This window comes from Drosophila yakuba, chromosome 2L (genome assembly GCF_016746365.2).
Source record: "Drosophila yakuba strain Tai18E2 chromosome 2L, Prin_Dyak_Tai18E2_2.1, whole genome shotgun sequence".
In the NCBI taxonomy this organism is placed as follows: domain Eukaryota; kingdom Metazoa; phylum Arthropoda; class Insecta; order Diptera; family Drosophilidae; genus Drosophila; species Drosophila yakuba.
The window spans coordinates 30,690,492-30,700,960 of NC_052527.2; the positions used below are offsets into that span (position 1 = coordinate 30,690,492).

A 10,469-nucleotide genomic window follows, 5' to 3' on the forward strand; every position below is an offset into this window, starting at 1 on the left:
CGTGTGCTTTTCCGTCGGGATAATTTGTACCATAAAAATGGTAGTCTTTTATTTGAAAATTGTATTTGCTTGTGAGATGAGTTTCCGAAAGAAGCATTACATCGATATGCTTCTCATGTAGGAATTGAGCTACCTCAAGCTTGCGCTGTGAAACGCCATTGGCGTTCCACGTAGCTACGCGTAAGGTAGCCAATATTTATTTGATTGTTGGGCTACAAGCATCTGTATCAAAAGGTTTTGATTACGCAACATGTCTTGTATGGTGGTCCTCATAAATGTCATAAATTCCATCATGCTCTGTTGTAAGGCATGCATCATACCTTCAGTTTTTGTTTGTGCTCTTTTCGCGGATATATATTGGCGGAGGCTTTGTTTTCTTCGGTTCAATGTCAACGGATCCCTGCGGAACGTCCTCTGCGGTATCTGCCAGCAAGGCAAATCTGTTGGTATTTGCGGGTGCTACATTGTTGATCAGGGTAGAGTTGTCGCGTGTATTTTTCAAATCTGCATTTTCCGGGCTGAGCTTTCGCTTTATTGTAATGTAGCGGTCCATTCCAGTCTGCCAGGTCGACCCAGCTTTTTTGTTTACGTTTTCGTTATGTTTTGCTGGTAGTGCAGCAGTACCGTTTGTTGCTTGCGGTTTTACTTTCGCTGACTCAGTCAGAGCGTGAGCGGGTGCAGCGGGCGACGAAATATAGCGGGCTGTCGGTATAGCTCCAGCTGTTTTTGTTGGAGGTAGCGGGGCTTGTGTCGGAGCTAAAAGAGTGGGAGAGCAAGAGCGCGCTCTTTCTTGATTTGTTGGTAGAAGAAGGTTTCTTGGGCTATGGGTTATTAACCGCTCGATGTCTGCGTTGTCGGGGGGATTATCGGTGAGACGTAGGAAAAGTACGCGTTGTTGCGTTCAATTGAGAGCCGGCGTTCGTCTTGCTCACGCTGACGCTGAGCGCGATTGTCGTTCTGACTCATAGTTTTATTATTTAAGATAACGAATAACTATATCTATTTAAGCGATCTTGCATCGCATAGAGCGTCTCTTTCGCTTTCGGATTATTTATTTAGTTTATTTTATTAGTAGTTCACTTCAATCAAAACAACCGATTTTGTGCGGAGTTCGATAAAAAGACGTCCTCACACGTCGGCGATCGAATTAACTTCAGAACATTGGCAAGATTTATAATTGGACTACGGCTGCATACATATGTTACTTATTGCCAAACTGATGGGGAACGCACAACGCTGGCTGCACGAAAACGGTACGCGTATTCTGAAGTCAACCGAACAGCTGTGCGAGCAGCCAATCGTGACATTTGGAGTTAAAATGTCCTAAGGAGCGCATTCCTAAAACGTGAATGGCGTCTAGAGGAAAACTTTGCTGTTTATTTAGAGAACAAGATGATGCTAGCCAAAGACATCAACATCGTTTTGATGGAGCTCCTAGAAAACATAATAGAAGGAATTCCAGCACCAGCGCTGCGTAACCAGGCTCGCATACAGTGCTTCTCCGAGCCGCGGGCTTTCTCGGAAGACCGTCTGCCAAAGCACAAGACGGGAAGTAATTCAACAAAGCACGTTTCTAAAGAGGGTTGCACCTTCCAATAAGGATTTGCGTTGTGCCAATTGCAAGCCAAAGAGGAAGCCCGGATCATGCTTTGCCTGTGGGACATTTGGACACTTCGTGCGACAGTGCCCGGAGCGCAAGAGCGCCAATATCAACAATTATGTAAGACATGTTACAATTTTTCCCGTGAACTAACGGGACATGTTTGGACCTTGGACCCGAGCGAGCCGTGTGCAAAAGGGGAAATAACGGGATTTCCGCAGCCGATATAAGGGAAGGCGCCGGCGCAGCTCGGGCAGCAGTCCAGAAGAAGTACGCGAAGGGCCATACAGCCACACAGTCGGTCGGAAAAGTTACGCGAAGTACACGGAAGTCAGCGAAAGTACACCACACGGGCGGTCAGTCAATACCGAGTGACAGTGAAGCAGCGGAAACACAAGTGCGTCAAGCGAGCATCCCAAGTGGATCTCCGCAAGTAAAGATCAGCGAAGGACGAGCGAACACCAGGACCTAGCGTGGTCAGAAAAGGGACGGTGGAGTCAGTGGTCGCAACGGTGGTTCGGAGAGGAGCGCTAGCTTAACTCACGGACGATATACCCTGCCCCATAACATCCTAAGCCCTGGTCGAGCCCGCAGGTTATCCGTCGGCAAGGGCGACAAGTGCCTGGCATACGCAGGAAGGGACGGTGGAGTCAGTGGTCGGCAAAGGTGGTTCGGAGAGGAGCACTAGCTTGTCTCTCGGACGACACACCCTGTCGCCATAACATCCTAAGCCCCAGGCGAGCCGGTGCGGATTCCCCATCGGAAGCGACGCAGGCATACGAAGGAAGGACGACGAAGGAGGAACGACTCGCATCCGACGGCGAGGGCCACCGAATTTTGTTCAGCAAGTGACGCTAAATAAAGTTGGTTTAAACCTGAGACTCTGCCTTCTTCTTGGTCGGGCAATCACACAAATCATAAATTTGGTGGGACGAACAAACAAACTCTCTGAGCTAGCCGTTGCAACTCGTAGCGAGCAGAAACAAGAAAATCAGTTCGTTACATCTGGCGCCCAACGTGGGCGCGGAATTCCGTGGGAGGCGAAATACATAAGCAGTCTGGATTGGAAGGACGGGTACTGGCAGATTCCGTTGGAAGCGGCAAGTCGGCAATATACGGCATTTACGGTGCCGGGAAAGGGCCTATTCCAGTGGAAAGTAATGCCATTCGGACTGCACTCCGCATCGGCAACGTTCCAGCGGGCGTTGGACTAAGTGAAAGGACCCGAGATGATGCCACACGCGTTTGCGTACCAGGACGACATAATTGTGATACAAGAACACAAGCGCAACCTGAAAGAGGTTTTCCGGAGGCTAAGGGCGGAAAATCTGAAAGTTAACGCAGATAAGTGCAAGTTCTTTCGGAAGGAGCTACAATACCTGGGCCACCGAGTGACGGATCAGGGCATCGGCACCAAGGTTCGACGGGCCTTTCAAAATAAAGAAATTCACGTCACCGGTAATTTGTATATTGGAACACGCAACAACGAGGAAAACAAAAATGGCTCATATTAGCGACTTGAAACCGGGAAGCGCGGGCGCCGGCGGGCCAGAGGACAGCGAGAGCGACTATCAACAATAAAACCCTTTCGCGAAGAAGGGGGGAAGAGAAAAGTCAAAAGTCGCAAAAAAACACACTCACACACTCCCGCGAGAGCGGGACAGGGAGGGTACACAGCCGGAAAACCGTTAACGGCTAACGCACACAAGTGCTAATTCCGTGGGAGGCGGGTGCACGGAGGAGAATCCCGTTACCGGTACAGGCCCCGCGGAATAACGGCGGAAAGGAGTAGACCGAGGTTTCGTCGCGGCGGAATAAGCGAGAGTCGATCTTTTAAGATCAAGTCGGTACATGATGATGAACACACGCAGCGCGCAAAACAACCGGGAGGTAAGGGAGACCGGCACTGGGGAACAGCCCGGAGCGATATGGAGGGCGGATGTTGAGTCCTACGAAGGAGCCCGGAGCGCTAGGGCAAGGATGGCCTACCGCAGCGTGCGGCGGGCGACGCAGGGCCAGGGGCGGATCCGGCTAGGAGACGCGATGCCGTCGGAGGACCTGCGGGAGATGCGCGAGTTCGCGGACGCGCGGAACGCCAAGCTGCGACGTTTCAAGCGGATGGTGGTGGAGCGGAAGGCAGCCGCCGCCAAGGCCGCGTGGCAAAAACCCCTGTCGGAGTGGCAGGAGGAGGAGGAGGCGCTGTGGGTACCACACTCACCGTCGTCGTTGCCACACTCGCCACCGCGGCAGCCACCGTTGCCACCGACACCACGGCCGCCGTCGCAGCCACCGCCGACGCAGCAGCAGCAGGAGCAGCCGCCGACGCCGCTGCCGCCACCGGCGCAGTCGCAGCCACCGCCACCACCGACGCAGCAGCAGCAGGAGCAGCCGCAGCCGCCGACGCCGGGGCCAAAGCACCGAGAGATGCCGCAGCCACCGACGCCGCAGCCGCAACCGCAGCCGCCGTTGACGCCGCAACCGCAGCCGCCGTTGACGCCGACGCCGCCGCCACCGCGCACGCCGACGCCGCCACCCAGGATGAACTTACCTCCATTGAGCTGCAACTCCGAAATCCACGTGCTTAGTGAAAATTGGGATGGGGGCGCTACGATAATAGCGGTCGATCGATAGTGAGATCGATAGGGAACAAAAAATACTGGATTTGATATTGATTTTCAACACGCTGTCAGCAATCGGCACGACATCGGAATATCGGAACAGGAGGTGGCAACGCCGGTCGCCAATATCGATAACTAACAGGGTCTACTAGGCTGAGGCTGTCGGGCTGAGATCAAGGAGACGTAGAGGCTGCGATCAGGAAGGCGCAAGGGTGTTCAAGATGCCAAGTCAAGACGCTGAACGACGGGGTCTAATAAGCTGCGACTGCCAGGCTGAGAACGAAGGGCGCAGGGTCGACGAGTGGAGATCGAGAAAGTTGCCTATGCAAGGAGGAACCAAAGCAGAGGACCGCCGGAAGCAACATCCTTTTCAAAAGCTTCCGAAGAAAATGGGAGATGTGAGGAGCCTTAAAACTCCCCACAAATCCGGGTGCAGGAAATCGGCGTAGCAACAGCGAAGATGGCTGGAATGCGAGAGGAGTCAAGGGCGGTCAAGTCAATCGGGAAATAATGGACCTTGGACCCCGGCAAAGCGGAGAGACCGTGAATTAACGGTACCGCGCTGGACCTTGGACTCAAACCCGCCAAGGGCGTAGAGGTCATACGGTAACGGTGCGGACTTTGGACAGGCACAAAGAGGACGCACCGTGAACTAACGGGCCTTGGACCCGAGCGAGCCGTGTGCAAAAGGGGAAATAACGGGATTCCCGCCAGAAGAAGTACGCGAAGGGCCATACAGGCACACAGTCGGTCGGAAAAGTTACGCGAAGTACACGGAAGTCAGCGAAAGTACACCACACGGGCGGTCAGTCAATACCGAGTGACAGTGAAGCAGCGGAAACACAAGTGCGTCAAGCGAGCATACCAAGTGGATCTCCGCAAGTAAAGATCAGCGATGGACGAGCGAACACCAGGACCTAGCGTGGTCAGAAAAGGGACGGTGGAGTCAGTGGTCGCAACGGTGGTTCGGAGAGGAGCGCTAGCTTAACTCACGGACCATACACCCTGCCCCATAACATCCTAAGCGCTGGTCGAGCCCGCAGGTTATCCGTCGGCAAGGGCGACAAGTGCCTGGCATACGCAGGAAGGGACGGTGGAGTCAGTGGTCGGCAAAGGTGGTTCGGAGAGGAGCACTAGCTTGTCTCTCGGACAACACACCCTGTCGCCATAACATCCTAAGCTCCAGGCGAGCCGGTGCGGATTCCCCATCGGAAGCGACGCAGGCATACGAAGGAAGGACGACGGAGGAGCAACGACGCGCATCCGACGGCGAGGGTCACCGAATTCTGTTCAGCAAGTTACGCTAAATAAAGTTGGTTTAAACCTGAGCAGAGTCTCCTCTTGGTCGGGCAATCACACAAATCATAAATTTGGTGGGACGAACAAACAAACTCTCTAAGCTACCCGTTGCAACTCGTAGCGAGCAGAAACAAGAAAATCAGTTTGTTACACAGTATGAAGTTAATTTAGAATCTGCTACGGAAAACTATTTCGGGCTGAATAAAAGCCAACTGATAATATATGAAAAAATTTTGTGTTATAAAGAACAAAATGTTATTTTTATTTAAACGTGGTCCCAAACGGTTCTATGAGTCGTCGAAATTTTATTGAAGCGTGCCAGTTGAAACTGAATCCAGATGATTTGGGAAGGGTTACGGTTACCCATTAGATAGTAAAAGAGATAGAAAAGCAAATAGTATAACAGTTAGTACAACTGTTAGTTAGTTAGTCAGAAATTGCATGCTAAAGTTATGCCCAGCTATGGAGAAGAAGTTATAGAAATCTTTAGCATTGATTACATAGAAGATGAGCAAATGAATTACATATGCGGCGCAGAAAGTAACCAAGCCTTAAAATGTCAATTAAAAGAGATTATTAAAATCAACTACTTAAGTGTAAGAAAACTTGCCGAACCTTTAGTCAAATGTGAAATTAAACTATGTTTAGAAACGTCAGAACCATTTAGCTGCGCCCCAAGAAGACTCGGGTAGGGCTGTTTTAATTTTAAACATTAGGCCGTCGAGCCAGACTCTGCCGAATGCTTGGGATACGTTGTGGTATGCATACATATCGAGAATACACTGTACTCAGAATACTTGCACAATTCAGCAATACAATTACATACATACATTGGCAGTGCTAGCATAAACAATAATATCCAAGTGGAAGTTCGTCGGATCGCCGACTTATGGAGCACACTGCAAAAGTGCATGGTCAGCATTCCCACGCTAACCAAAAGTCGCTGTGTACATAATGTGCGCATATAGCATTCTCTCCCAACTCTCTCAACATATCCAATACATAGTGCAGCCGCTTATCTGCCGGCTTCACCAGGCAGCGAAGGCGCACTTCATAGCCTAAGTGAAATATGTATTTAGCAATATGAATCAGTCAATTTGGAGAAGCAAAAGAAAGAAGTTACAAATTAAATAAACGGATCTATGCTCCACAACAAAACCAAGAATAAATATTGAAATGATTGCTGGCGGATCCTGCTTTGTACAACGTCTAAAAATACTGCTGTACAGTATTCGCGATTTTCGAATGCAGTTCTTATTTCCGTTGTCATACGATTCACCTGTTCAATGGTTCCGTGGCATTCGCGAAATCCAAATTGATGGGCTGGGATAAAGTTGTGGGTTCTCAGATGTAGATTAAGTCGGACCAGCAGGCATTTTTCAAATAGTTTCGAAATACATGAGAGTAGACTTATTGGTCTGTAAGATGAAGGGACTGTGTGGTCCTTACCAGGCTTTGGAATCATTATGATAATCGACCTCTTCCATCGTTGTGGAAAGTAACCAAGTTTGGTAATGACATTAAAGAGCTGGGCTATGTAGCGAACTGCAGAGTGAGACAGCTGGATGACCATTTCCGGTGTTATAAGGTCGCAGCCCGGGAATTGTTTCGGGCTAAGATTGTCTTTGATTGTTTTAATTACTTCTTTAGGACGAAACAAAATTGCGGTGTGTTGCTGGTGGCAGTTTACGGGTGAGGACGGTAGCGCGAACGTGCAGTAGCCTGGTTTGGCGTGAACACATTTTGGGTGAGCGGCAAATGTGGTGGCCCTGTCTGCATCACTACGGGCCCAGCCGCCTGAGGAATTCCTTATCGGCAAAACGGTTTCAGTTGGTGGGCGAAGAGTTGAGTGGGCTCTCCACAGTGACTTATGTTTCGAGCCTGTTGGTGTGAGTTGCTCTATGTATCGGCGGTGATCGTCTTCCTCTTCTTGTTTCAGAGCGTTGGCCATTTTTCGTGTGGCTACTTTTAGCTTTTGTTTTGCAGTTGGGGATCTAGAAGATTGCATTTCTCTGCGTAAGCGTCGTTTTACGTGAACGAGTTGCTTGATTTGTGCGTTGGTCTTTTCAGAATTAATTGTAGTATTTGTGATTTTGGGTGTTGCAGTAAGAGCTGCTGCAGTAAGGATGGATTGCAATGCACACGTGCAGCTCTCTATATCAGATTCAGTATTCAGTATTGGGCTTAGCTCAATGTGTGAACTTATATTTTTTTTATACCTGAGCCAGTTTGTTTTGTGAGAAGTCAATCTGTATGGTGGTTTCACGTTTTCTGCGTATCGGCGGAGATTAATTAGTACAGGCGAGTGACCAGATGACAAGTCCGGCAGACATTCAGCTTTAACCAAACTGCGGAGAATATTTTTCGTATCGTCAAGTTTATTAGTGGCTTTTGTTATAGTCTTATAAAGATGTTTTCCTTTTGGGTTCACAAGTCGCGATCCCCTGTGAGTATGTTTAGCGTTGTAGTCGCCTGCTGCAATGAAGTGTGGCCCTAGTGCTTGGAAGAAATCCAGGAATTGAGCTTCCAATACTGTGAAACGGGGGGGGGGGAGGGCAGTATACGGCCGCTAGTGTGAGGTGAGTGCTGTCCTCCAGCTGTATGTTGATAGATGTGGCCTGAAGATGATTTTCCGCAAATTCTTTGTCAGAGTGGTGCTTTATACGGTTGCTTATGAGTATGGCGGCCACCGTGTGCTTTTCCGTCGGGATAATTTGTACCATAGAAATGGTAGTCTTTTATTTGAAAATTGTATTTGCTTGTGAGATGAGTTCCCGAAAGAAGCATTACATCGATATGCTTCTCATGTAGGAATTGAGCTAGCTCAAGCTTGCGCTGTGAAACGCCATTGGCGTTCCACGTAGCTATGCGTAAGGTAGCCAATATTTATTTGATTGTTGGGCTACAAGCATCTGTATCAAAAGGTTTTGATTACGCAACATGTCTTGTATGGTGGTCCTCATAAATGTCATAAATTCCATCATGCTCTGTTGTAAGGCATGCATCATACCTTCAGTTTTTGTTTGTGCTCTTCTCGCGGATATATATTGGCGGAGGCTTTGTTTTCTTCGGTTCAATGTCAACGGATCCCTGCGGAACGTCCTCTGCGGTATCTGCCAGCAAGGCAAATCTGTTGGTATTTGCGGGTGCTACATTGTTGATCAGGGTAGAGTTGTCGCGTGTATTTTTCAAATCTGCATTTTCCGGGCTGAGCTTTCGCTTTATTGTAATGTAGCGGTCCATTCCAGTCTGCCAGGTCGACCCAGCTTTTTTGTTTACGTTTTCGTTATGTTTTGCTGGTAGTGCAGCAGTACCGTTTGTTGCTTGGGGTTTTCGTTTCGCTGACTCAGTCAGAGCGTGAGCGGGTGCAGCGGGCGACGAAATATAGCGGGCTGTCGGTATAGCTCCAGCTGTTTTTGTTGGAGGTAGCGGGGCTTGTGTCGGAGCTAAAAGAGTGGGAGAGCAAGAGCGCGCTCTTTCTTGATTTGTTGGTAGAAGAAGGTTTCTTGGGCTATGGGTTATTAACCGCTCGATGTCTGCGTTGTCGGGGGGATTATCGGTGAGACGTAGGAAAAGTACGCGTTGTTGCGTTCAATTGAGAGCCGGCGTTCGTCTTGCTCACGCTGACGCTGAGCGCGATTGTCGTTCTGACTCATAGTTTTATTATTTAAGATAACGAATAACTATATCTATTTAAGCGATCTTGCATCGCATAGAGCGTCTCTTTCGCTTTCGGATTATTTATTTAGTTTATTTTATTAGTAGTTTACTTCAATCAAAACAACCGATTTTGTGCGGAGTTCGATAAAAACACGTCCTCACACGTCGGCGATCGAATTAACTTCAGAACATTGGCAAGATTTATAATTGGACTACGGCTGCATACATATGTTACTTATTGCCAAACTGATGGGGAACGCACAACGCTGGCTGCACGAAAACGGCACGCGTATTCTGAAGTCAACCGAACAGCTGTGCGAGCAGCCAATCGTGACATTTGGAGTTAAAATGTCCTAAGGAGCGCATTCCTAAAACGTGAATGGCGTCTAGAGGAAAACTTTGCTGTTTATTTAGAGAACAAGATGATGCTGGCCAAAGACATCAACATCGTTTTGATGGAGCTCCTAGAAAACATAATAGAAGGAATTCCAGCACCAGCGCTGCGTAACCAGGCTCGCATACAGTGCTTCTCCGAGCCGCGGGCTTTCTCGGTAGACCGTCTGCCAAAGCACAAGACGGGAAGTAATTCAACAAAGCACGTTTCTAAAGAAGGTTGCACCTTCCAATAAGGATTTGCGTTGTGCCAATTGCAAGCCAAAGAGGGAGCCCGGATCATGCTTTGCCTGTGGGACATTTGGACACTTCGTGCGACAGTGCCCGGAGCGCAAGAGCGCCAATATCAACAATTATGTAAGACATGTTACAATTTTTTTGGCAAGTAGCTTTAGAACCCCATTAATTACAGATTGCCTCATAGACACCGGGAGTCTAATATCAATTGCAAAAACAAGCAGTTGTGAGGAGTCTTAAAATTCCCTACAAATCCGGATGCAGGAGATTTGCGTAGCAACAACGAAGACGGCTGGAATGCGAGAGGAGTCAAGGGCGGTCAGGTCAAACGGGAAATAATGGATCTTGGACCCCGGCAAAGCGGAGAGACCGTGAATTAACGGTACCGCGCTGGACCTTGGACTTAAACCCGCCAAGGGCGTAGAGGTCATACGGTAACGGTGAGGACTTTGGACAGGCACAAAGAGGACGCACCGTGAACTAACGGGACATGTTTGGACCTTGGACCCGAGCGAGCCGTGTGCAAAAGGGGAAATAACGGGATTTCCGCAGCCGATATAAGGGAAGGCGCCGGCGCAGCTCGGGACAGTCCAGAAGAAGTACGCGAAGGGCCATACAGCCACACAGTCGGTCGGAAAAGTTACGCGAAGTACACGGAAGTC

General features: G+C 49.2%; 1 protein-coding gene across 1 annotated transcript; it reads right to left on the minus strand.

The window, feature by feature from the left end:
* Positions 1–8,529: 8,529 nt before the first annotated feature.
* On the minus strand, positions 8,530–9,173 carry LOC122319499. The gene is made up of 2 exons (XM_043206829.1): positions 9,044–9,173; positions 8,530–8,963 (listed from the first exon to the last, which is right to left on the minus strand). The coding sequence occupies exons 1-2, from the start codon at positions 9,171–9,173 to the stop codon at positions 8,530–8,532; spliced, it is 564 nt and encodes a 187-aa protein (XP_043062764.1).
* Between the last annotated feature and the right edge of the window lie 1,296 nt (positions 9,174–10,469).

Excerpts from the sequence above, each read along its gene's own strand:
- LOC122319499 (XM_043206829.1), bottom strand. The coding sequence starts at position 9,173 with ATGAGTCAGAACGACAATCGCGCTCAGCGTCAGCGTGAGCAAGACGAA. Across the intron at positions 8,964-9,043 it reads GACAACGCAGACATCGAGCG|CTCCGACACAAGCCCCGCTA; the intron begins GTTAATAACCCA and ends CCACTCTTTTAG.